Genomic DNA, 27,581 nt, shown 5'->3' with positions numbered 1-27,581 from the left:
CAGGTCAGCGTGACTCTCTGCCCCTCGGTCACCTCCTCAGAAGAACTAAACCTCACTCTCAGATCTGAAAGATGAGATTGGTCAGTTGATAAAGACGTTCCTGAACAAGTGTCTTCTAAAACAACCCAAATAACCAAGACGGGTAAATGGAATTAGTTTGTTGAATTAGTTGTCGTTATTATCGATAGTAACTCTTTATAGAAAGTATGCAGGTATTTAATCTAAATACTGTACCTACCTGTGACGACCAAAGTCACCCCAGGAACAGCCGGCCATCTCCCTGCATCTCTTCCTATTCTGAATATGTATTCTGCTGAGTCATTCTTGTTCAGTTCATTGATTGTCAGGATGTGGCGATTCATCACTCCATGAAACTTAATACGATCTGTACTCTTTATCAGCTCTTCACCAGCCGCCACATCACTTCTCCTATTCTTATACCACAATTTAGACTTCCACTGCTGGTTGTAAGGATCCGAGTATTCACTGGAGATGTTCACTGAGGAACCTTGCAGAGCACAGATCCTCCTGTTGACATAATTCATTCTGAAGCAGTTTAGATCCTGAACACCTGAAACAGAGATTTTAAACAAATCATCAAACAGTTTATCTTTCTCCCTTTTACAGGCTCTTGACTCAAATCTTTTATGAATTATAACAGACCACGAACGGGCTCATACTCACAAACTTCATCTGAGAGCAAGTGCTCTACAGCACAGGAGTAAGAGACAGGAGAGGAGCTGAGAACTGATTGTAGTTCCTGCTCCAATCGTCTGTTTTTGTACCATGTGATTTTTTGAGCTTCCGTCTGTGGACAGCTGGTGTTACAGGCCAGTTTGAAATACCACCTGACTTCAGTCTTTTGAACATGTACTTGTACTTCTGTTGGGAGAGAATAAAAAAACAAACTGCTTCTCACCACTTCATCTCTGCCACGTTAATCGAGATGGGCGAATAACTTGAGTGAGCAAATAGTTACTGGATAATCCCTGCCACATAATGATGAGTGAAAATCCATCCATGCTTTCTTTAGTTAATTTGTACACATACACACACACACTTTTCCATTCTTGACCAATTTATGCCGAACCTTAACCCAACCAGAACTCATATCTCATGGTCCCTAACCAGGACCTCAGTATGACCGGGCTTCAACGTGGAAGGTAACTAACGATCTCTGGTGAAACACTGTAGATCTTTTAAATTGTGAGAACATTATTTAAAGGATTTAGACGTATGGGGTTGGGAGTGTGTTTGCATGTAATTATTTGTGAAACTTCACCTCTGGGATATGTGATGGAGCACGGCTCATCTTCTGGTCTCTGCTGATATGAGCACATTCTGCCTTTAGCATAGGTCACAGTGAAGCAGGCTGATGTGAGAGAAGCTGGACAAAAGAAGAACGACATTCTGTGGTGAACAGTGTTTCACAAGCTTTATAATTCAAGGCACCAGGATACGGAGCCACATGTTGTCACTCACCCACTGAGACTTCAGGGGCTCTGAGATGCTCGTAGCCTTTGAGAGCACAGGAGTATGTGACTGATTCCTCACTGCTGATTAGCTCCTGGTACCAAGGAGACGAGTCCTTATAGAGAAACTCTGTGTTCTTGTACCAGATATAGACCACAGGGCTTTCAGTCAGAGGACAACTGCTGCTGCACATCAGGGACACTGTCTTTTCTCCTGTGGCAGGAAACACCTTCACCTGCAGGTCTGAGAGGATGTTGAATAAAACAAGAATTAATGCACTGATGCTATTTTTGCAGTAATAAATTAATAATAAATAACTGAACCACTGTACCTGCAACAAGGAGCTGAATTTCTCCCCCCTGGCATTTATTTCGTTTGTCATTAACGTCACTACAACAGTAAGTGTTTTTATCACTCTCTCTCAGATCATTGATCGTAATAGTGAAGTTGCTCTCTTCAGATATGTTCACACGTTTTCCATCTGCAAAGATCTGATCTTGAACCTTCTTGTTGCCCTCCCAGCGAACAGTGAACCATTTCATGCTTGATTTGGGACGTTGAGCTGAGCAGTGTAGATCCACTGATGAACCTTTTAAGGCACAGATGCTTTTTGCTCCAACCCCTTTAACAGAAAAGCATTTTTATAGTTCTTAACTTCTAGAAGGTAAATTGTACATTATTTGTTTTTGTAAATACCGATTTGCTGTAATATATGTGAAGAGCAGAATCTGAGAAAATATTTGAGCTTCATCTTTTTTTCTTCAAATCAATCTACAATTGACTAATATGCTGACAAACATTTAAATTTCTCACGGTTCAGTTCTGATTCACAGTTAGTATTGTAGAAATAAACGGTCATTCATACCTGAGATGTACAGGAACAAACCCATGAACACACATTCAGCTCCTGCCGACAACATGGCCAGTGTTGTCTTCAGCTTCTCAACAGAAAGTATGACTTTAAATTAAAGCTCATAAAAAATTGAAACTTTAAATGGTAAAAATCTATCACAGAGAAAATGAAAGACTGAAGTCAGAATGGTCTGTTTGTCTGTGGGAGACTGTTTGTCAGATCTCAACTCGTAAGAAATCGCTTCCTCATTATTCTTAGTTTAAAAAAAGAGTTCTATACATTTCCTGTGTTATGTGACCCGCCTGCTAACGTGTTAGATTGTGTAACTGTCGCTTCTAGGTACTGACAGTAACCTCAGTAAAACTTTGCCTTGCAGCAATGTTCTCACAACATAACCCTTGTGTTGTCCCTGCTTCCCCCGGCTGTTGGCCCCCTCACATAGCCCACCCCATATTAGGACGCACACGTAGGGCAATAGCCAAGTGAGCAGCCCTTGCAGATGTATTTGTTACACCCGCGGCACACGGTATGAGTTTTACAGTCCTTTTTCCTGGGGCATATCTGACACCTCTTCCTCTTACTCGCCCTGAGTGGGGCTGCTGCTAGGGCTATGGAGGAGGCCGGACGCTCGGGTCGAGCGTCGTAGTCAAGAGCTCCCTGTGTGGCGGCAGCGGCTTTTACAGCCTTCACAACCGCGGCGGACGCTTCCGTGCGGGGGATGCACTCCCTTCGTGCGATGAACGGAGTCACGAGAGCCTTTCCCAGCTGCTCTAGGAACACCCTCCGCTTGTTCCGCTTGCCCGGCATCCAGTCTGGGTTGATCTCTCTCCATATCACGAAGGCGTTGTAGGAAGAGACGTCGAGAATGTTGTGGAAGACGACCAGGGGCCAGGGCGCGGTCATCCTCCTGCAGCTGTACGTTCTGATCACCTTGTCTAGGTTGTCCACGCCACCTTTGTTGCGTTTGTAGTCCAGGACGATGACCGGTTTCCCGTCCTCGCGGTCGCTGATGTCGGCCTCAGGGTGCCGTGTTCTCAGGAGCACCACATTCCTGTTTTTCTTTGGGATGTAGGACACCAGAGTGGCGGTGGGCGTGAATGCGAACTTGGATGAGAACACCTCTCTTCCCTTGACCGCGAGCAGCCCGGTCGGGAGCTCGGGCTTGTTCTTCCGAACAGTGCCGACCACGGTGAGCTTCCTCTCCAGGAGCTGCCGCGCGAGTTCGTAGGAGGTGAAGTAATTGTCGCACGTGACATTACGACCGTGCAGTCCCTCCGTTACATCGAGCACTACCTGCAACGCCTGGTTCCGTTCTGGGCGTCCGCCGCTCGGCTTTCCGGTGTACACTTGCATCTTCCAAGCGTAGCTTGATTTCGCATCGCAGGCCACCCACGACTTGATCCCGTATTTCGCCGGCTTGCTGGGCATGTACTGAAGGAATGGACACCGGCCTAGGGAGAAAAACAGGAGGAGAAGAGATGAGAGGAGATGAGATGAGGACGAGGACTAGCAGCCGCTATCTACATAACATAATAACATAACATAACATAACATAACCTAATAATAATATATATTTTTTAAAATGACCCTCCTGATTCGTCATCTCCAGGATGATGTTCTCTACCGTCAGCGTGATGAACAGGCGGAACGTCGAGGCTAGGTCACCGGTGCGGGACGTCGCGTGGATCGTGGGGCCCCGGGGGACCCCGCTTTGAGCCGCAGCAGAGGAGGAGGAGGAGCAGTGGCCCTCCTCTCGGCCGTACGCCCTCAAGGACCATGTTATTTCCCCGTTTCTTGATGGGAAGGTCGCTCTTTCCACGAGTCTGGTGGTGGTGGTGGTGTCGCCGTGGTCTTGTCCTTCTTCTTCTTCTTCTTCCAAGGATGACGAATCTGCAGAAGCATCACCCACTGGGTCGTAGTCTTCGTCGCCGTCGTCGTCTTCGTAGTCACCGTCGTCGTCTTCGTCTCCGTCCTCTCTGTCTTCTTCTCGGTCTGCTTTTCTGTCTGCTTCTCGGTCTGCTTCTCCATCTCCTTGTCCGTCCGCTTCTCGGTCTGGCTCTTTCGCGTCCTCTTCGGGTTCAGAGGATGGTTGCTGGGAGAATAGCTGTTGGAGAACCTGTTCTCTGGTGAAACGCTCCTGACGTGACATCGTGCCATGGTCCGGGAGAGTGGCACACGGAGAATTCTATGTGGGTCTAATGTACCCCCCTAGATTTCAATTGGAATCAGGTGTGGGTCTAAATGACACCACAGAGCACCACAGCGCCCTCTCTGGGGGTCTAAATGACCCCCCAGGAGAATCGAGAATGACAATCCATTGGTCTCAATTACCCCAGGAGAATTGGATAATGACAATCCTTGGGTCACCCTAACCCTAACCCTGACCGGCCAGGGCTTGCGTATGATCACACGCACTCACACACACACACACTCTGGGTCAATTCGACCCAGGAACAACACGAGGGATAAACACCATGTTCATGACGTCATAACCACAAACTCACGAGTTTCATTTGTAAGCAGCAATAGTCTCTTAATAATCATGGAAGTGTTTTGGATGTAACATAATAAACCTAGAGTTCCATCTCCCATTGCCTTTTTAACACGTTTCTTAGCTGTTGCTAACATTAAACTAATTTGAAAGTAGAATGTTGCTCTGACAGTCCATACCTCCACCAAGGCTAATAAGTATTATGTAATATGTCAAAGCAGCGTTTCCAGTTAATTATCCAGACGGTGGCGGCCACCAGATTGTAGTTTGTTCCACCACATTTTCATAATCAACCAAACCACTTTTACGCTTCTCTTATTATTATAACATGGAATCTCTAGATTGGTGTTTTGCCACATTGCTGCTTTCTATCGTTTTGTGTCGTGCAATTTGCAGCACTATTTGCCAAGTGCTTGCATTATCATCCCTAAAGTTTTTACCATCCACGCAGTCAGTCAGACCTCAGTTTCAGCTGCAGTTGTGTGCTTGTTTGCTGTCACTTGGAATTAACTATATACGTATTGAGTTAAGTTTGTGTGAAACTTCCTGTGTGTATTCTTCCTTTGGCCACGTCCCACCCCTCCACAAAATGTTGTGGTTGTCAGTTCAGTGGTTTTTGTGTAATCCTGCTAATTTACAAACTCAAACACTGATGATTTAAAGCGTTTATTCGTTGACAGTTTTATTGTTGTTTATATTTATATTTAGAAAATCAGAAGGTTTTAAGGTTCTTTGTTTTAGTTTTTTTGAAAAATGAACTTAATTTGAAATTAAAATGTTTTTTACACTTCCTATCTTTCGTTGCTGTAAGAATTATAACATAATGTTGACGAACGCTGTTTGAGGGGCCAGCCGAGAATGTTGTCCATGCTAATGCTGATATTTTGCTCAATGAAATGTTTCCTCTGTGTTTGGGCCTCTCATCTAAATGCAAACGGCATTTTAACTCACTAATATGGAGATTTATACAAACACCTTCCAATAGTGCAGATTTTTGCAGAACCTGGTTTCTGTTTATCAGTGTGTAAAAACAAAACAGAGCATTTTGGAAATGATGATGTCACAGTTTACTTCACACGTGCCGACTGTTGCTTTGTGTAATGAGCAGACACCAGAAACAACAACAACAATGGCAGCTGTTTACCAGTTTCAGTAGTTTTGTTAGCAGTTCTTGGTCCAGTTACAAGTGTGCAGCTAAATGTAGCAGCACAGCTCCACATTTCAAACATTGACCGGAGCTTGACTTGCCCAATTTTACTTGGAACACATTATTCTTCTCTGGTGTTTGGTGGATTGTTGATCATAGACTTTTTCGCCACCTACTGGCCCAGCAAGCGCGTTTGAGTGTTTGTTGTCTGCAGTAGTTTAGACAAGGCCTTTGTCTGTAGTGATGTGCTAATTTTAGAGGTCCACTAACAGGCCAGTTTGTCTGAAAGTGGAAATAGAAATGCATTTGTAGACCTGTGGTCAATCATGTTGCAACATAAAAAAACATATTCAAATTTTTTTTTTCTCATTTTCGTCATAAGACTCTTTAATTACATTCAGCATAGCAGGTAACATGTCAAGTAAATGCCATTACAATCAAAGTAGCCTATTAATACAAACATATAAAATAATGAATATGGTCTGAGGCAGCTTTTAATTTTGAGTTGTCACGAAGTCTGAATCACTTGTAATAACAGATGTTTACTCAGGTGTTGTTTCAGGTATAAAGCTGACAACAGCATAGGGGCTTTGCTCTTCTTCTTGGGGCTGATGTGACTGGATTTGTGAGTAGAGAGCATCTCTGTTGTTGGGGAGTTGAACGCTGCTTTAGAGAATATCATCCTCCTCTTTTGGTTGAGCCGAGATGTTCTCGTACACTTGACCAGGGCTTATCTGATGAAGAGACAAGAGAAACATTTTTATTTAATATTTCTGTGAATTTAAAATTCTCTTAATGAAATTAACAGATTCCAAATGGAGGTCAAATGAATGGGAGGGTTCAATATAGCTGCATTTGCCTGGAATAACTTGATGTATATAAAAACTGAATTGTACTGAGAAAATAAAACATGATTTATGTACAGTATTGTAAAATATAACATTCATGGAACATATGGGACAATGCATCTCTGTTTCATTAGAACAATGGTTGAAGCTGCTGTTTGGACTCGGTTGAACTCTCTGAATAGATGAGGACGTTTGTCTAATGGAAGAAACTGTTAAGATTCTCTGCTTTACCTCCTCCAAGTTGACAGAGGTTTCAGTTCTAGGAGACTGGATGGAAGTCATCTTTCTTCTAGAGAGTGAAATGAAGAGGTGAAGCAAGGTTAGTGTGAAAGAGAATGTGAAAGTCATTGATTTGAAGCAGAGCACAGTGATGCTCACCTAATCCACAAGAAGATGGAGGTGGGTATTATGACCAGGAGAAGAACAACGATTCTTATGGCTGCTTGAGTCCATTTTCTTCTTGTGTGGACAGTGAGCATCTTTTGAAGAGAGCTCTTTTGGAGCATTTTAACCTTGCAGGAGTAGTTTCCTGCATGTTCACTGCTGACGGGGTCTAGAACCAGGTACTTGCTTTGTGTTTTTGTCAGATTCAGAGGTTGATTGTTCAAGTACCACATGTAGTTCATGTTGTCCGTCAGAGGACAACTGGTTCTGCAGGTCAGCGTGACTCTCTGCCCCCCGGTCACCTCCGCAGAAGGACTAAACTTCACTCTCAGATCTGAAAGATGAGATTGGTCAGTTGATAAAGACGTTCCTGAACAAGTGTCTTCTAAAACAACCCAAATAACCAAGAAGGGTAAATGGAATTAGTTTTTTGAATTAGTTGCCTTATTATTATCGATAGTAACTCTCTATAGAAAGTATGCAGGTATTTAATCTAAATACTGTACCTACCTGTGACGACCAAAGTTACCCCAGGAGCAGCCGGCCATCTCCCTGCATCACTTCTTATTCTGAATATGTATTCTGCTGAGTCATTCTTGTTCAGTTCATTGATTGTCAGGATGTGGCGGTTCATCACTTCATGAAACTTAATACGATCTGTATTCGTTATCAGCTCTTCACCAGCCGCCATATCACTTCTCCTATTCTTATACCACGATTTAGATTTCGACTGCTGGTAGTAAGGATCCGAGTATTCACTGGAGATGTTCACTGAGGAACCTTGCAGAGCACAGATCCTCCTGTTGACATAATTCACTCTGAAGCAATATTTATCCTGAATACCTGAAACAGAGATTTTAAACAAATCATCAAACAGTTTATCTTTCTCCCTTTTACAGGCTCTTGACTCAAATCTTTTATGAATTATAACAGACCACAAACAAGCTCATACTCACAAACTTCATCTGAGAACAAGTGCTCTACAGCACAGGAGTAAGAGACAGGAGAGGAGCTGAGAACTGATTGTGGTTCCTGCTCCAATCGTCTGTTTCTGTACCATGTGATGGTTTGAGCTTCCGTCTGTGGACAGCTGGTGTTACAGGCCAGTTTGAAATCCCACCAGACTTTAGTCTTTTGAACATGTACTTGTACTTCTGTTGGGAGAGAATAAAAAAACAAACTGCTTCTCACCACTTCATCTCTGCCACGTTAATCGAGATGGGCTAATAACTTGGGTGACCAAACAGTTACTGGATAATCCCTGCCACATAATGATGAGTGAAAATCCATCCATGCTTTCTTTAGTTAATTTGTACACATACACACACATGTTTACATTCTTGACCAATTCATGCCGAACCTTAACCCAACCAGAATTCATATCTCATGGTCCCTAACCAGGACCTCAGTATGACCGGGCTTCAACATGTAAGGTAACTAACGATCTCTGGTGAAACACTGTAGATCTTTTAAATTGTGAAAACATTATTTAAAGGATTTAGACGTATGGAATTGGGAGTGTGTTTGCATGTAATTATTTTTTAAACTTCACCTCTGGGATATGTGATGGAGCACGGCTCATCTACTGGTCTCTGCTGATTTGAGCACATTCTGCCTTTAGCATAGGTCACAGTGAAGCAGGCTGATGTGAGAGAAGCTGGACAAAAGAAAAACGACATTCTGTGGTGAACAGTGTTTCACAAGCTTTACAATTCAAGGCACCAGGATATGGAGCCACATGTTGTCACTCACCCACTGAGACTTCAGGGGCTCTGAGATGCTCGTAGCCTTTGAGAGCACAGGAGTATGTGACTGATTCCTCGCTGCTGATTAGCTCCTGGTACCAAGGAGACGAGTCCTGATAGAGAAACTCTGTGTTCTTGTACCAGATATAGACCACAGGGCTTTCAGTCAGAGGACAACTGCAGCTGCACATCAGGGACACCGTCTTTTCTCCTGTGGTAGGAAACACCTTCACCTGCAGGTCTGAGATGATGTTGAATAAAACAAGAATTAATGCACTGATGTTATTTTTGCAGTAATAAATTAATAATAAATAACTGAACCACTGTACCTGCAACAAGGAGCTGAATTTCTCCCCCCTGGCATTTATCTCGTTTGTCATTAACGTCACTACAACAGTAAGTGTTTTTATCACTCTCTCTCAGATCATTGATCGTAATAGTGAAGTCGCTCTCTTCAGATATGTTCACACGTTTTCCATCTGCAAAGATCTGATCTTGAACCTTCTTGTTGCCCTCCCAGCGAACAGTGAACCATTTCATGCTTGATTTGGGACGTTGAGCTGAGCAGTGTAGATCCACTGATGAACCTTTTAAGGCACAGATGCTGTTTGCTCCAACCCCTTTAACAGAAAAGCATTTTTATAGTTCTTAACTTCTAGTAGATAAATTGTACATTAATTGTTTTTGTAAATACCGATTTGCTGTAATATATGTGAGGACCAGAATCTGAGAAAATATTTGAGCTTCATCTTTTTTTCATCAAATCAATCTACAATTGACTAATATGCTGACAAACATTTAAATTTCTCACGGTTCAGTTCTGATTCACAGTTAGTATTGTAGAAATAAACGGTCATTCATACCTGAGATGTACAGGAACAAACCCATGAACACACATTCAGCTCCTGCCGACAACATGGCCAGTGTTGTCTTCAGCTTCTCAACAGAAAGTATGACTTTTTATGAAAGCTCATCAAAAATTGAAACTTTAAATGGTAAAAATCTATCACAGAGAAAATGAAAGACTGAAGTCAGAATGGTCTGTTTGTCTGTGTGAGATGGTTTATCAGATCTCAACTTGTAAGAAATCGCTTCCTCATTATTCTTAGTTTAAAAAAAGAGTTCTATACATTTCTTGTGTTATGTGACCCGCCTGCTAACGTGTTAGATTGTGTAACTGTCGCTTCTAGGTACTGACAGTAACGTCAGTAAAACTTTGCCTTGCAGCAATGTTCTCACAACATAACCCTTGTGTTGTCCCTGCTTCCCCCGGCTGTTGGCCCTCTCACATAGCCCACCCCATATTAGGACGCACACGTAGGGCAATAGACAAGTGAGCAGCCCTTGCAGATGTATTTGTTACACCCGCGGCACACGGTATGAGTTTTACAGTCCTTTTTCCTGGGGCATATCTGACACCTCTTCCTCTTACTCGCCCCGAGCGGGGCTGCTGCTAGGGCTATGGAGGAGGCCGGACGCTCGGGTCGAGCGTCGTAGTCAAGAGCTCTCTGTGTGGGGGCAGCGGCTTTTACAGCCTTCACAACCGCGGCGGACGCTTCCATGCGGGGGATGCGCTCCCTTCGTGCGATGAACGGAGTCACGAGAGCCTTTCCCAGCTGCTCTAGGAACACCCTCCGCTTGTTCCGCTTGCCCGGCATCCAGTCTGGGTTGATCTCTCTCCATATCACGAAGGCGTTGTAGGAAGAGACGTCGAGAATGTTGTGGAAGACGACCAGGGGCCAGCGCGCGGTCATCCTCCTGCAGCTGTATGTTCCGATCACCTTGTCTAGGTTGTCCACGCCACCTTTGTTGCGGTTGTAGTCCAGGACGATGACCGGTTTCCCGTCCCCGCGGTCGCTGATGTCGGTCTCAGGGTGCCGTGTGTTCAGGAGCACCACATTCCTGTTTTTCTTTGGGATGTAGGACACCAGAGTGGCGGTGGGCGTGAATGCGAACTTGGATGAGAACACCTCTCTTCCCTTGACCGCGAGCAGCCCGGTCGGGAGCTCGGGCTTGTTCTTCCGAACAGTGCCGACCACGGTGAGCTTCCTCTCCAGGAGCTGCCGCGCGAGTTCGTAGGAGGTGAAGTAATTGTCGCACGTGACGTTACGACCGTGCAGTCCCTCCGTTACATCGAGCACTACCTGCAACGCCTGGTTCCGTTCTGGGCGTCCGGCACTCGGCTTTCCGGTGTACACTTGCATCTTCCAAGCGTAGCTTGATTTCGCATCGCAGGCCACCCACGACTTGATCCCGTATTTCGCCGGCTTGCTGGGCATGTACTGAAGGAAAGGACACCGGCCTAGGGAGAAAAACAGGAGGAGAAGAGATGAGAGGAGATGAGATGAGGACGAGGACTAGCAGCCGCTATCTACATAACATAATAACATAACATAACATAACATAACATAATAATAATTTTTTTTTTTTAAAACGACCCTCCTGATTCGTCATCTCCAGGATGATGTTCTCTACCGTCGGCGTGATGAACAGGCGGAACGTCGAGGCTAGGTCACCGGTGCGGGACGTCGCGTGGATCGTGGGGCCCTGGGGGACCCCGCTTTGAGCCGCAGCAGAGGAGGAGGAAGAGGAGGAGGAGGAGGAGGAGGAGGAGCAGTGGCCCTCCTCTCGGCCGTACGCCCTCGAGGACCATGTTATTTCCCCGTTTCTTGACGGGAAGGTCTCTCTTTCCACGAGTCCGGTGGTGGTGGTGTCGCCGTGGTCTTGTCTTTCTTCTTCTTCTTCTTCTTCCAAGGATGACGAATCTGCAGAAGCATCACCCACTGGGTCGTAGTCTTCGTCGTCTTCGTCGTCGTCGTCGCCGTCATCGCCGTCCTCTCTGTCTTCTTCTCGGTCTGCTTCTCCATCTCCTTGTCCGTCCGCTTCTCAGTCTGGCTCTTTCGCGTCCTCTTCGGGTTCAGAGGATGGTTGCTGGGAGAATACCTGCTGGAGAACCTGTTCCCTGGTGAAACGCTCCTGACGTGACATCGTGCCATGGTCCGGGAGAGTGGCACACGGAGAATTCTATGTGGGTCTAATGTACCCCCCTAGATTTCAATTGGAATCAGGTGTGGGTCTAAATGACCCCACAGAGCACCACAGCGCCCTCTCTGGGGGTCTAAATGACCCCCCAGGAGAATCAAGAATGACAATCCATTGGTCTCAATTACCCCAGGAGAATTGGATAATGACAATCCTTGGGTCACCCTAACCCTAACCCTGACCGGCCAGGGCTTGCGTATGATCACACGCACTTACGCACGCACACGCACGCACACACACACACACACACACACACACACACACACACACACACACACACACACACACACACACTCTGGGTCAATCCGACCCAGGAACAACACGAGGGATAAACACCATGTTCACTTTACTTTGTAAAATCTCTTAATCTATACAGTAAAAATGTTTGATATTCAGTATGTGGGTAGTCTGAGAGGTCCTGAACACTATTAAGCAAAGTCTTTTCATAGTACTTTAAAATATCCAGAAATTAGCTACTTGAAGCTAAAAATGTGTGACTTTTATCTTGTAAAATCTCTTAATTGATAGTCAAAATGCTATTCATAAAAATTACACAGGTAAGACGATATATACTTCTTGTGAATATAATCCAATAAATGTATTTTTCAATTATGCATTTTGTATAGGTTCCATGTCAACAGTTTATTTTGAAAACCGGACGTAGGCCCACATGTGTTCTTCCTCTAACTTTGAGTACTCCGTTGCCATTCCCGTTCTGGGCGGTTTGGATGCGTCTACCATAAATGTCAGTATATGAGTGCAGTCGAATTTCCGTGTCGGCTGATTTGACCACAGAGACGCGAGTGTAGGCTGGCTTGACCGCAGTCAATAACTGCACAGAACATTTTGTTGTAACCTTGATTAAGTCATGATCCCAACATTTCACAGAAGTAGTAGTATTTCTTTAAGGGTTGTTGATGCACAGTGAAGAGTACCAGTCAGTAATGTAGTTTTAACAGACTGGTCACTGAAACTAAAACTTCCTGCTTCCTAAAACAGGCGGTGACTGTTTGTCAGGGCTCTCAAATGTGCTGTTGAGGCATCAAGAAGCTGGAGATGTGCATCACAGGAAGCTGCACAGCAAACTGATGCCCCTCAACGCACAGTAAGTGCAATGCAGAGATAATGACAGGAACAGTTATCATGTTCCATACATCACCTTGTCCATGCTAATGCTGATATTTTACAAAATGGAAAATGTCCTTGTTTGGTGGATTGTTGATCCTCGACTTTATCGCCACCTACTGGCCCAGCATGCTTGTTTGAGTGTTTGTAGTCTTGTTGCTCTCGTCGTGACAGAGATACCATCAGAGATATTAAGGAAAACAAAATTTGTGTCGAAGGAGATTTCTTTTTTTAATGGAGGGGGAAATATCAGATCAAATAGCCCTTCGTTTATGGCGATGTACTAATTTTAGAGGTCCACTAACAGGCCAGTTTGCCTAAAAGTGGAAATAGAAATGCATTTATAGACTGTGTTTACTCGGGTGTTGTTTCAGGTATAAAGCTGACAACAGCATAGGGGCTTTGCTCTTCTTCTTGGGGCTGATGTGACTGGATTTGTGAGTAGAGAGCATCTCTGTTGTTGGGGAATTGGACGCTGCTATAGAGAATATCATCCTCCTCTATTGGTTGAGCCGAGATATCGTCGTACACATGACCAGGGCTTATCTGATGAAGAGACAAGAGAAACATTTTTATTTAATATTTCTGTGTGTTTAAAATTCTCTTAATGAAATTAAAAGATTCCAAATGGAGGTCAAATGAATGGGAGGGTTCAATAAAGCTGCCATTGCCTGGAATAACACTTAATTAAAAACTGAGTTGTACTGAGAAAATAAAACATGATTCATGTACAAGTATTGTAAAAAATAACATTCATGGAACATATGGGACAATGCATCTCTGTTTCATTAGAACAATGGTTGAAGCTGCTGTTTGGACTCGGTTGAACTCTCTGAATAGATGAGGACGTTTGTCTAATGGAAGAAACTGTTAAAATTCTCTGCTTTACCTCCTCCAAGTTGAAGGAGGTTTCAGTTCTAGGAGACTGGATGGAAGTCAACTTTCTTCTAGAGAGTGAAATGAATAGGTGAAGCCAGGTTAGTGTGAAAGAGAATGTGAAAGTCATTGCTTTGAAGCAGAGCACAGTGATGCTCACCTAATCCACAAGAAGACGATGATGGGTATTATAACCAGGAGAAGAACAACGATTCCTATGGCTGCTTGAGTCCATTTTCTTCTTCTGTGGACAGTGAGCATCTTTTGACGAGAGCTCTTTTGGAGCATTTTAACCTTGCAGGAGTAGTTTCCTGCATGTTCACTGCTGACGGGGTCTAGAACCAGGTACTTGCTTTGTGTTTTGGTAAGATTCAGAGGTTGATTGTTCAAGTACCAAATGTAGTTCATGTTGTCCGTCAGAGGACAACTGGTTCTGCAGGTCAGCGTGACTCTCTGCCCCTCTGTCACCTCCTCAGAAGGACTAAACTTCACTCTCAGATCTGAAAGATGAGATTGGTCAGTTGATAAAGACGTGTCTGAACAAGTGTCTTCTAAAACAACCCGAATAAGCAAGAAGGGTAAATGGAATTAGTTTGTTGAATTAGTTTCCTTATTATTATGGATAGTAACTCTCTATAGAAAGTATGCAGGTATTTAATCTAAATACTGTACCTACCTGTGACGAGCAAAGTTACCCCAGGAACAGCCGGCCATTTCCCTGCATCACTTCCTATTCTGAATATGTATTCTGCTGAGTCATTCTTGTTCAGTTCCTTGATTGTCAGGATGTGGCTTTTCATCACTCCATGAAACTTAATACGATCTGTACTCTTTATCAGCTCTTCACCAGCCGCCATATCACTTCTCCTATTCTTATACCACAATTTAGACTTCGACTGCTGGTTGAAAGGATCCGAGTATTCACTGGAGATGTTCACTGAGGAACCTTTCAGAGCACAGATCCTCCTGTTGACATAATTCACTCTGGAGCAGTATTTATCCTGAATACCTGAAACAGAGATTTTAAACAAATCATCAAACAGTTTATCTTTCTCCCTTTTACAGGCTCTTCACTCAAATCTTTTATGAATTATAACAGACCATGAACGGGCTCATACTCACAAACTTCATCTGAGAACAAGTGCTCTACAGCACAGGAGTAAGAGACAGGAGAGGAGCTGGGAACTGATCGTGGTTCCTGCTCCAATCGTCTGTTTTTGTACCATGTGATGGTTTGAGCTTCCGTCTGTGGACAGCTGGTGTTACAGGCCAGTTTGAAATGATCATCTGCTTCAGTCTTTTGAACATGTACTTGTACTTCTGTTGGGAGAGAATAAAAAAACAAACTGCTTCTCACCACTTCATCTCTGCCACGTTAATCGAAATGGGCTAATAACTTGAGTGACCAAATAGTTACTGGATAATCCCTGCTACGTAATGATGAGTGAAAATCCATCCATGCTTTCTTTAGTTAATTTGTACACATACACACACACATGTTTACATTCTTGACCAATTCATGCCGAACCTTAACACAACCAGAATTCATATCTCATGGTCCCTAACCAGGACCTCAGTATGACCGGGCTTCAACGTGTAAGGTAACTAACGATCTCTGGTGAAACGCTGTAGATCTTTTAAATTGTGAGAACATTATTTAAAGGATTTAGACGTATGGGATTGGGAGTGTGTTTGCATGTAATTATTTGTGAAACTTCACCTCTGGGATATGTGATGGAGCACGGCTCATCTTCTGGTCTCTGCTGATTTGAGCACATTCTGCCTTTAGCATAGGTCACAGTGAAGCAGGCTGATGTGAGAGAAGCTGGACAAAAGAAGAACGACATTCTGTGGTGAACAGTGTTTCACAAGCTTTACAATTCAAGGCAGCAGGATACGGAGCCACATGTTGTCACTCACCCACTGAGACTTCAGGGGCTCTGAGATGCTTGTAGCCTTTGAGAGCACAGGAGTATGTGACTGATTCCTCGCTGCTGATTAGCTCCTGGTACCAAGGAGACAAGTCCTTATAGAGGAACTCTGTGTTCTTGTACCAGATATAGACCACAGGGCTTTCAGTCAGAGGACAACTGCTGCTGCACATCAGTGACACTGTCTTTTCTCCTGTGGCAGGAAACACCTTCACCTGCAGGTCTGAGAGGATGTTGAATAAAACAAGAATTAATGCACTGATGTTATTTTTGCAGTAATAAATTAATAATAAATAACTGAACCACTGTACCTGCAACAAGGAGCTGAATTTCTCCCCCCTGGCATTTATCTCGTTTGTCATTAACGTCACTACAACAGTAAGTGTTTTTATCACTCTCTCTCAGATCATTGATCGTAATAGTGAAGTCGCTCTCTTCAGATATGTTCACACGTTTTCCATCTGCAAAGATCTGATCTTGAACCTTCTTGTTGCCCTCCCAGCGAACAGTGAACCATTTCATGCTTGATTTGGGACGTTGAGCTGAGCAGTGTAGATCCACTGATGAACCTTTTAAGGCACAGATGCTGTTTGCTCCAACCCCTTTAACAGAAAAGCATTTTTATAGTTCTTAACTTCTAGTAGATAAATTGTACATTAATTGTTTTTGTAAATACCGATTTGCTGTAATATATGTGAGGACCAGAATCTGAGAAAATATTTGAGCTTCATCTTTTTTTCATCAAATCAATCTACAATTGACTAATATGCTGACAAACATTTAAATTTCTCACGGTTCAGTTCTGATTCACAGTTAGTATTGTAGAAATAAACGGTCATTCATACCTGAGATGTACAGGAACAAACCCATGAACACACATTCAGCTCCTGCCGACAACATGGCCAGTGTTGTCTTCAGCTTCTCAACAGAAAGTATGACTTTTTATGAAAACTCATCAAAAATTGAAACTTTAAATGGTAAAAATCTATCACAGAGAAAATGAAAGACTGAAGTCAGAATGGTCTGTTTGTCTGTGTGAGATGGTTTATCAGATCTCAACTTGTAAGAAATCGCTTCCTCATTATTCTTAGTTTAAAAAAAGAGTTCTATACATTTCTTGTGTTATGTGACCCGCCTGCTAACGTGTTAGATTGTGTAACTGTCGCTTCTAGGTACTGACAGTAACGTCAGTAAAACTTTGCCTTGCAGCAATGTTCTCACAACATAACCCTTGTGTTGTCCCTGCTTCCCCCGGCTGTTGGCCCTCTCACATAGCCCACCCCATATTAGGACGCACACGTAGGGCAATAGACAAGTGAGCAGCCCTTGCAGATGTATTTGTTACACCCGCGGCACACGGTATGAGTTTTACAGTCCTTTTTCCTGGGGCATATCTGACACCTCTTCCTCTTACTCGCCCCGAGCGGGGCTGCTGCTAGGGCTATGGAGGAGGCCGGACGCTCGGGTCGAGCGTCGTAGTCAAGAGCTCTCTGTGTGGGGGCAGCGGCTTTTACAGCCTTCACAACCGCGGCGGACGCTTCCATGCGGGGGATGCGCTCCCTTCGTGCGATGAACGGAGTCACGAGAGCCTTTCCCAGCTGCTCTAGGAACACCCTCCGCTTGTTCCGCTTGCCCGGCATCCAGTCTGGGTTGATCTCTCTCCATATCACGAAGGCGTTGTAGGAAGAGACGTCGAGAATGTTGTGGAAGACGACCAGGGGCCAGCGCGCGGTCATCCTCCTGCAGCTGTATGTTCCGATCACCTTGTCTAGGTTGTCCACGCCACCTTTGTTGCGGTTGTAGTCCAGGACGATGACCGGTTTCCCGTCCCCGCGGTCGCTGATGTCGGTCTCAGGGTGCCGTGTGTTCAGGAGCACCACATTCCTGTTTTTCTTTGGGATGTAGGACACCAGAGTGGCGGTGGGCGTGAATGCGAACTTGGATGAGAACACCTCTCTTCCCTTGACCGCGAGCAGCCCGGTCGGGAGCTCGGGCTTGTTCTTCCGAACAGTGCCGACCACGGTGAGCTTCCTCTCCAGGAGCTGCCGCGCGAGTTCGTAGGAGGTGAAGTAATTGTCGCACGTGACGTTACGACCGTGCAGTCCCTCCGTTACATCGAGCACTACCTGCAACGCCTGGTTCCGTTCTGGGCGTCCGGCACTCGGCTTTCCGGTGTACACTTGCATCTTCCAAGCGTAGCTTGATTTCGCATCGCAGGCCACCCACGACTTGATCCCGTATTTCGCCGGCTTGCTGGGCATGTACTGAAGGAAAGGACACCGGCCTAGGGAGAAAAACAGGAGGAGAAGAGATGAGAGGAGATGAGATGAGGACGAGGACTAGCAGCCGCTATCTACATAACATAATAACATAACATAACATAACATAACATAATAATAATTTATTTTTTTTAAAACGACCCTCCTGATTCGTCATCTCCAGGATGATGTTCTCTACCGTCGGCGTGATGAACAGGCGGAACGTCGAGGCTAGGTCACCGGTGCGGGACGTCGCGTGGATCGTGGGGCCCTGGGGGACCCCGCTTTGAGCCGCAGCAGAGGAGGAGGAAGAGGAGGAGGAGGAGGAGGAGGAGGAGCAGTGGCCCTCCTCTCGGCCGTACGCCCTCGAGGACCATGTTATTTCCCCGTTTCTTGACGGGAAGGTCTCTCTTTCCACGAGTCCGGTGGTGGTGGTGTCGCCGTGGTCTTGTCTTTCTTCTTCTTCTTCTTCTTCCAAGGATGACGAATCTGCAGAAGCATCACCCACTGGGTCGTAGTCTTCGTCGTCTTCGTCGTCGTCGTCGCCGTCATCGCCGTCCTCTCTGTCTTCTTCTCGGTCTGCTTCTCCATCTCCTTGTCCGTCCGCTTCTCGGTCTGGCTCTTTCGCGTCCTCTTCGGATTCAGAGGATAGCTGTTGGAGAACCTGTTCCCTGGTGAAACGCTCCTGACGTGACATCGTGCCATGGTCCGGGAGAGTGGCACACGGAGAATTCTATGTGGGTCTAATGTACCCCCCTAGATTTCAATTGGAATCAGGTGTGGGTCTAAATGACCCCACAGAGCACCACAGCGCCCTCTCTGGGGGTCTAAATGACCCCCCAGGAGAATCAAGAATGACAATCCATTGGTCTCAATTACCCCAGGAGAATTGGATAATGACAATCCTTGGGTCACCCTAACCCTAACCCTGACCGGCCAGGGCTTGCGTATGATCACACGCACTTACGCACGCACACGCACGCACACACACACACACACACACACACACACACACACACACACACACACACACACACACACACACACACACACACACACTCTGGGTCAATCCGACCCAGGAACAACACGAGGGATAAACACCATGTTCACTTTACTTTGTAAAATCTCTTAATCTATACAGTAAAAATGTTTGATATTCAGTATGTGGGTAGTCTGAGAGGTCCTGAACACTATTAAGCAAAGTCTTTTCATAGTACTTTAAAATATCCAGAAATTAGCTACTTGAAGCTAAAAATGTGTGACTTTTATCTTGTAAAATCTCTTAATTGATAGTCAAAATGCTATTCATAAAAATTACACAGGTAAGACGATATATACTTCTTGTGAATATAATCCAATAAATGTATTTTTCAATTATGCATTTTGTATAGGTTCCATGTCAACAGTTTATTTTGAAAACCGGACGTAGGCCCACATGTGTTCTTCCTCTAACTTTGAGTACTCCGTTGCCATTCCCGTTCTGGGCGGTTTGGATGCGTCTACCATAAATGTCAGTATATGAGTGCAGTCGAATTTCCGTGTCGGCTGATTTGACCACAGAGACGCGAGTGTAGGCTGGCTTGACCGCAGTCAATAACTGCACAGAACATTTTGTTGTAACCTTGATTAAGTCATGATCCCAACATTTCACAGAAGTAGTAGTATTTCTTTAAGGGTTGTTGATGCACAGTGAAGAGTACCAGTCAGTAATGTAGTTTTAACAGACTGGTCACTGAAACTAAAACTTCCTGCTTCCTAAAACAGGCGGTGACTGTTTGTCAGGGCTCTCAAATGTGCTGTTGAGGCATCAAGAAGCTGGAGATGTGCATCACAGGAAGCTGCACAGCAAACTGATGCCCCTCAACGCACAGTAAGTGCAATGCAGAGATAATGACAGGAACAGTTATCATGTTCCATACATCACCTTGTCCATGCTAATGCTGATATTTTACAAAATGGAAAATGTCCTTGTTTGGTGGATTGTTGATCCTCGACTTTATCGCCACCTACTGGCCCAGCATGCTTGTTTGAGTGTTTGTAGTCTTGTTGCTCTCGTCGTGACAGAGATACCATCAGAGATATTAAGGAAAACAAAATTTGTGTCGAAGGAGATTTCTTTTTTTAATGGAGGGGGAAATATCAGATCAAATAGCCCTTCGTTTATGGCGATGTACTAATTTTAGAGGTCCACTAACAGGCCAGTTTGCCTAAAAGTGGAAATAGAAATGCATTTATAGACTGTGTTTACTCGGGTGTTGTTTCAGGTATAAAGCTGACAACAGCATAGGGGCTTTGCTCTTCTTCTTGGGGCTGATGTGACTGGATTTGTGAGTAGAGAGCATCTCTGTTGTTGGGGAATTGGACGCTGCTATAGAGAATATCATCCTCCTCTATTGGTTGAGCCGAGATATCGTCGTACACATGACCAGGGCTTATCTGATGAAGAGACAAGAGAAACATTTTTATTTAATATTTCTGTGTGTTTAAAATTCTCTTAATGAAATTAAAAGATTCCAAATGGAGGTCAAATGAATGGGAGGGTTCAATAAAGCTGCCATTGCCTGGAATAACACTTAATTAAAAACTGAGTTGTACTGAGAAAATAAAACATGATTCATGTACAAGTATTGTAAAAAATAACATTCATGGAACATATGGGACAATGCATCTCTGTTTCATTAGAACAATGGTTGAAGCTGCTGTTTGGACTCGGTTGAACTCTCTGAATAGATGAGGACGTTTGTCTAATGGAAGAAACTGTTAAAATTCTCTGCTTTACCTCCTCCAAGTTGAAGGAGGTTTCAGTTCTAGGAGACTGGATGGAAGTCAACTTTCTTCTAGAGAGTGAAATGAATAGGTGAAGCCAGGTTAGTGTGAAAGAGAATGTGAAAGTCATTGCTTTGAAGCAGAGCACAGTGATGCTCACCTAATCCACAAGAAGACGATGATGGGTATTATAACCAGGAGAAGAACAACGATTCCTATGGCTGCTTGAGTCCATTTTCTTCTTCTGTGGACAGTGAGCATCTTTTGACGAGAGCTCTTTTGGAGCATTTTAACCTTGCAGGAGTAGTTTCCTGCATGTTCACTGCTGACGGGGTCTAGAACCAGGTACTTGCTTTGTGTTTTGGTAAGATTCAGAGGTTGATTGTTCAAGTACCAAATGTAGTTCATGTTGTCCGTCAGAGGACAACTGGTTCTGCAGGTCAGCGTGACTCTCTGTCCCTCGGTCACCTCCTCAGAAGGACTAAACCTCACTCTCAGATCTGAAAGATGAGATTGGTCAGTTGATAAAGACGTGTCTGAACAAGTGTCTTCTAAAACAACCCGAATAAGCAAGAAGGGTAAATGGAATTAGTTTGTTGAATTAGTTTCCTTATTATTATGGATAGTAACTCTCTATAGAAAGTATGCAGGTATTTAATCTAAATACTGTACCTACCTGTGACGAGCAAAGTTACCCCAGGAACAGCCGGCCATTTCCCTGCATCACTTCCTATTCTGAATATGTATTCTGCTGAGTCATTCTTGTTCAGTTCCTTGATTGTCAGGATGTGGCTTTTCATCACTCCATGAAACTTAATACGATCTGTACTCTTTATCAGCTCTTCACCAGCCGCCATATCACTTCTCCTATTCTTATACCACAATTTAGACTTCGACTGCTGGTTGAAAGGATCCGAGTATTCACTGGAGATGTTCACTGAGGAACCTTTCAGAGCACAGATCCTCCTGTTGACATAATTCACTCTGGAGCAGTATTTATCCTGAATACCTGAAACAGAGATTTTAAACAAATCATCAAACAGTTTATCTTTCTCCCTTTTACAGGCTCTTCACTCAAATCTTTTATGAATTATAACAGACCATGAACGGGCTCATACTCACAAACTTCATCTGAGAACAAGTGCTCTACAGCACAGGAGTAAGAGACAGGAGAGGAGCTGGGAACTGATCGTGGTTCCTGCTCCAATCGTCTGTTTTTGTACCATGTGATGGTTTGAGCTTCCGTCTGTGGACAGCTGGTGTTACAGGCCAGTTTGAAATGATCATCTGCTTCAGTCTTTTGAACATGTACTTGTACTTCTGTTGGGAGAGAATAAAAAAACAAACTGCTTCTCACCACTTCATCTCTGCCACGTTAATCGAAATGGGCTAATAACTTGAGTGACCAAATAGTTACTGGATAATCCCTGCTACGTAATGATGAGTGAAAATCCATCCATGCTTTCTTTAGTTAATTTGTACACATACACACACACATGTTTACATTCTTGACCAATTCATGCCGAACCTTAACACAACCAGAATTCATATCTCATGGTCCCTAACCAGGACCTCAGTATGACCGGGCTTCAACGTGTAAGGTAACTAACGATCTCTGGTGAAACACTGTAGATTTTTTAAATTGTGAAAACATTATTTAAAGGATTTAGACGTATGGGATTGGGAGTGTGTTTGCATGTAATTATTTGTGAAACTTCACCTCTGGGATATGTGATGGAGCACGGCTCATCTTCTGGTCTCTGCTGATTTGAGCACATTCTGCCTTTAGCATAGGTCACAGTGAAGCAGGCTGATGTGAGAGAAGCTGGACAAAAGAAGAACGACATTCTGTGGTGAACAGTGTTTCACAAGCTTTACAATTCAAGGCAGCAGGATACGGAGCCACATGTTGTCACTCACCCACTGAGACTTCAGGGGCTCTGAGATGCTTGTAGCCTTTGAGAGCACAGGAGTATGTGACTGATTCCTCGCTGCTGATTAGCTCCTGGTACCAAGGAGACAAGTCCTTATAGAGGAACTCTGTGTTCTTGTACCAGATATAGACCACAGGGCTTTCAGTCAGAGGACAACTGCTGCTGCACATCAGTGACACTGTCTTTTCTCCTGTGGCAGGAAACACCTTCACCTGCAGGTCTGAGAGGATGTTGAATAAAACAAGAATTAATGCACTGATGTTATTTTTGCAGTAATAAATTAATAATAAATAACTGAACCACTGTACCTGCAACAAGGAGCTGAATTTCTCCCCCCTGGCATTTATTTTGTTTGTCATTAACGTCACTACAACAGTAAGTGTTTTTATCACTCTCTCTCAGATCATTGATTGTAATAGTGAAGTCGCTCTCTTCAGATATGTTCACACGTTTTCCATCTGCAAAGATCTGATCTTGAACCTTCTTGTTGTCCTCCCAGCGAACAGTGAACCATGTCATGCTTGATTTGGGAAGTTGAGCTGAGCAGTGTAGATCCACTGATGAACCTTTTAAGGCACAGATGCTGTTTGCTCCAACCCCTTTAACAGAAAAGCATTTTTATAGTTCTTCAATCTACAATTGACTAATATGCTGATAAACATTTTAATTTCTTACGGTTCAGTTATGATTCACAGTTAGTATTGCAGAAATAAACGGTCATTCATACCTGAGATGTACAGGAACAAACCCATGAACACACATTCAGCTCCTGCCGACAACATGGCCAGTGTTGTCTTCAGCTTCTCAACAGAAAGTATGACTTTAAATGAAAGCTCATCAAAAATAAAAACTTTAAATGGTAAAAATCTATCACAGAGAAAATGAAAGACTGAAGTCAGAATGGTCTGATTGTCTGTGGGAGATGGTTTGTCAGACCTCAACTTGTAAAAAATCGCTTCCTCCTTATTCTTAGTTTAAAAAAAGAGTTCTATGCATTTCCTGTGTTATGTGACTCGCCTACTAACGTGTTAGATTGTGTATCTGTCGCTTGTAGATACTGACAGTAACGTCAGTAAAACTTTACCTTGCAGCAATGTTCTCACAACTTAAACACCATGTACATGATGTCATAACAACAAACTCACAAGTTTCATTTGTGAGCAGCAATAGTCTCTTAATATTCATGGAAGTGTTTTGGATGTAACATAATAAACCTAGAGTTCCATCTCCCATTGCCTTTTAACAAGTTTCTTAGCTGTTGCTAACATTAAACTAATTTGAAACTAGAATGTTGCTCTGACAGTCCATACCTCCACCAAGGCTAATAAGTATTATGTAATATGTCAAAGCAGCGTTTCCAGTTAATTATCCAGACGGTGGCGGCCACCAGATTGTAGTTTGTTCCACCACATTTTCATAATCAACCAAACCACTTTTACGCTTCTCTTATTATTATAACATGGAATCTCTAGATTGGTGTTTTGCCACATTGCTGCATTGTATCGTTGTGTCGTGCAATTTGCAGCACTATTTGCCATGTGCTTGCACTATCATCCCTAAAGTTTTTACCATCCACGCAGTCAGTCAGACCTCAGTTTCAGCTGCAGTTGTGTGCTTGTTTGCTGTCACTTGGAATTAACCATATACGTATTGAGTTAGGTTTGTGTGAAACTTCCTGTGTGTATTCTTCCTTTGGCCACGTCCCACCCCTCCACAAAATGTCATGGTTGTCAGTTCAGTTGTTTTTGTGTAATCCTGCTAATTTACAAACTAAAACACTGATGATTTATGACGTTTATTCATTGACATTTTTATTGTTGTTTATATTTATATTTAGAAAATCAGAAGGTTTTAAGGTTCTTTGTTTTAGTTTTTTTGAAAAATGAACTTAATTTGAAATTAAAATGTTTTTTACACTTCCTATCTTTCGTTGCTGTAAGAATTATAACATAATATTGACGAACTCTGTTTGAGGGGCCAGCCGAGAATGTTGTCCATGCTAATGCTGATATTTTGCTCAATGAAATGTTTCCTCTGTGTTTGGGCCTCTCATCTAAATGCAAACGGTATTTTAACTCACTAATATAGAGATTTATACAAACACCTTCCAATAGTGCAGATTTTTGAAGAACCTGGTTTCTGTTTATCCGTGTGTGAAAACAAAACAGAGCATTTTGGAAATGATGATGTCACAGTTTACTTCACACGTGCCGACTGTTGCTTTGTGTAATGTGCAGACACCAGAAACAACAACAACAATGGCAGCTGTTTACCAGTTTCAGTAGTTTTGTTAGCAGTTCTTGGTCCAGTTACAAGTGTGCAGCTAAATGTAGCAGCACAGCTCCACATTTCAAACATTGACCGGAGCTTGACTTGCCCAATTTTACTTGGAACACATTATTCTTCTCTGGTGTTTGGTGGATTGTTGATCATAGACTTTTTCTCCACCTACTGGCCCAGCAAGCTCGTTTGAGTGTTTGTTGTCTGCAGTAGTTTAGACAAGGCCTTTGTCTGCAGTGATGTGCTAATTTTAGAGGTCCACTAACAGGCCAGTTTGTCTGAAAGTGGAAATAGAAATGCATTTGTAGACTTGTGGTCAATCATGTTGCAACATAAAGAAACAAATATAAAAAAAACATTTATTAGAAATATATTTATTTTTCTCATTTTCGTCATAAGACTCTTTAATTACATTCAGCATAGCAGGTAACATGTCAAGTAAATGCCATTACAATCAAAGTAGCCTATTAATACAAACATATAAAATAATGAATATGGTCTGAGGCAGCTTTTAATTTTGAGTAGTCACAAAGTCTGAATCACTTATAATAACAGATGTTTGCTCAGGTGTTGTTTCAGGTGTAAACCTGACAACAGCATAGGGGCTTTGCTCTTCTTCTTGGGGCTGATGTGACTGGATTTGTGAGTAGAGAGCATCTCTGTTGTTGGGGAATTGGACGCTGCTATAGAGAATATCATCCTCCTCTATTGGTTGAGCCGAGATGTCGTCGTACACTTGACCAGGGCTTATCTGATGAAGAGAGAAGAGAAACATTTTTATTTAATATTTCTGTGTATTTAAAATTCTCTGAATGAAATTAAAAGATTCCAAATGGAGGTCAAATGAATGGGAGGGTTCAATAAAGCTGCATTTGCCTGGAATAACTCTTGATGTACATAAATATAAAAAGCGAATTGTACTGACAAATAAAACATGATTTATGTACATTATTGTTAAATAAAACATTCATGGAACATATGGGACAATGCATCTCTGTTTCATTAGAACAATGGTTGAAGCTGCTGTTTGGACTCGGTTGAACTCTCTGAATAGATGAGGACGTTTGTCTAATGGAAGAAACTGTTAAAATTCTCTGCTTTACCTCCAAGTTGAAGGAGGTTTCAGTTCTAGGAGACTGGATGGAAGTCATCTTTCTTCTAGAGAGTGAAATGAATAGGTGAAGCCAGGTTAGTGTGAAAGAGAATGTGAAAGTCATTGCTTTGAAGCAGAGCACAGTGATGCTCACCTAATCCACAAGAAGATGGAGGTGGGTATTACAACCAGGAGAAGAGCAACGATTCCTATGACTGCTTGAGTCCCTTTTCTTCTTCTGTGGACAGTGAGCATCTTTTGACGAGAGCTCTTTTGGAGCATTTTAACCTTGCAGGAGTAGTTTCCTGCATGTTCACTGCTGACGGGGTCTAGCACCAGGTACTTGCTTTGTGTTTTTGTCAGATTCAGAGGTTGATTGTTCAAGTACCAAATGTAGTTCATGTTGTCCGTCAGAGGACAACTGGTTCTGCAGGTCAGCGTGACTCTCTGCCCCTCGGTCACCTCCTCAGAAGGACTAAACTTCACTCTCAGATCTGAAAGATGAGATTGGTCAGTTGATAAAGACGTTCCTGAACAAGTGTCTTCTAAAACAACCCAAATAACCAAGAAGGGTAAATGGAATTAGTTTGTTGAATCAGTTTCCTTATTATTATCGATAGTAACTCTCTATAGAAAGTATGCAGGTATTTAATCTAAATACTGTACCTACCTGTGACGACCAAAGTCACCCCAGGAACAGTCGGCCATCTCCCTGCATCACTTCCTATTCTGAATATGTATTCTGCTGAGTCATTCTTGTTCAGTTCCTTGATTGTCAGGATGTGGCTTTTCATCACTCCATGAAACTTAATACGATTTGTATTCGTTATCAGCTCTTCACCAGCCGCCATATCACTTCTCCTATTCTTATACCACGATTTAGACTTCCACTGCTGGTTGAAAGGATCCGAGTATTCACTGGAGATGTTCACTGAGGAACCTTGCAGAGCACAGATCCTCCTGTTGACATAATTCACTGTGAAGCAGTATTTATCCTGAACACCTGAAACAGAGATTTTAAACAAATCATCAAACAGTTTATCTTTCTCCCTTTTACAGGCTCTTGACTCAAATCTTTTATGAATTATAACAGACCACAAACGGGCTCATACTCACAAACTTCATCTGAGAACAAGTGCTCTACAGCACAGGAGTAAGAGTCAGGAGAGGAGCTGAGAACTGGTTGTGGTTCCTGCTCCAATCGTCTGTTTTTGTACCATGTGATGGTTTGAGCTTCCGTCTGTGGACAGCTGGTGTTACAGGCCAGTTTGAAATCCCACCAGACTTTAGTCTTTTGAACATGTACTTGTACTTCTGTTGGGAGAGAATGAAAAA

The 27,581-nt window shown here is 43.4% G+C and overlaps 2 protein-coding genes and 2 long non-coding RNA genes across 4 annotated transcripts; all 4 read right to left on the bottom strand.

Annotated features, from left to right (window-relative positions):
* Window positions 1-221: 221 nt before the first annotated feature.
* LOC117764637 lies at window positions 222-23,766 on the bottom strand. The gene is made up of 7 exons (XM_034590618.1): window positions 23,733-23,766; window positions 16,761-16,865; window positions 16,227-16,517; window positions 15,905-16,138; window positions 8,749-8,853; window positions 8,153-8,350; window positions 222-571 (listed from the first exon to the last, which is right to left on the bottom strand). Exons 2-7 carry the CDS (start codon window positions 16,813-16,815, stop codon window positions 222-224), a joined length of 1,233 nt encoding a protein of 410 aa, XP_034446509.1. The 5' UTR covers window positions 16,816-16,865; window positions 23,733-23,766.
* LOC117762046 lies at window positions 13,482-14,045 on the bottom strand. The gene is made up of 2 exons (XR_004613925.1): window positions 13,998-14,045; window positions 13,482-13,654 (listed from the first exon to the last, which is right to left on the bottom strand). It is a non-coding gene; the product is annotated as an uncharacterized LOC117762046 (long non-coding RNA).
* On the bottom strand, window positions 14,942-15,743 carry LOC117762056. Its single transcript, XR_004613927.1, has 3 exons — window positions 15,705-15,743; window positions 15,107-15,304; window positions 14,942-14,993 (listed from the first exon to the last, which is right to left on the bottom strand). It is a non-coding gene; the product is annotated as an uncharacterized LOC117762056 (long non-coding RNA).
* Window positions 20,418-27,581, bottom strand: LOC117764569. Its single transcript, XM_034590493.1, has 11 exons — window positions 27,363-27,581; window positions 26,917-27,249; window positions 26,401-26,740; window positions 26,257-26,311; window positions 25,746-25,904; window positions 22,860-22,944; window positions 22,660-22,692; window positions 22,062-22,259; window positions 21,616-21,948; window positions 21,234-21,439; window positions 20,418-20,609 (listed from the first exon to the last, which is right to left on the bottom strand). Exons 2-11 carry the CDS (start codon window positions 27,095-27,097, stop codon window positions 20,418-20,420), a joined length of 1,782 nt encoding a protein of 593 aa, XP_034446384.1. The 5' UTR covers window positions 27,098-27,249; window positions 27,363-27,581.

The sequence above is a fragment of the Hippoglossus hippoglossus genome, chromosome 1 (genome assembly GCF_009819705.1).
Source record: "Hippoglossus hippoglossus isolate fHipHip1 chromosome 1, fHipHip1.pri, whole genome shotgun sequence".
NCBI lineage: Eukaryota > Metazoa > Chordata > Actinopteri > Pleuronectiformes > Pleuronectidae > Hippoglossus > Hippoglossus hippoglossus.
This window is presented reverse-complemented; position numbering and strand designations above follow the sequence as displayed.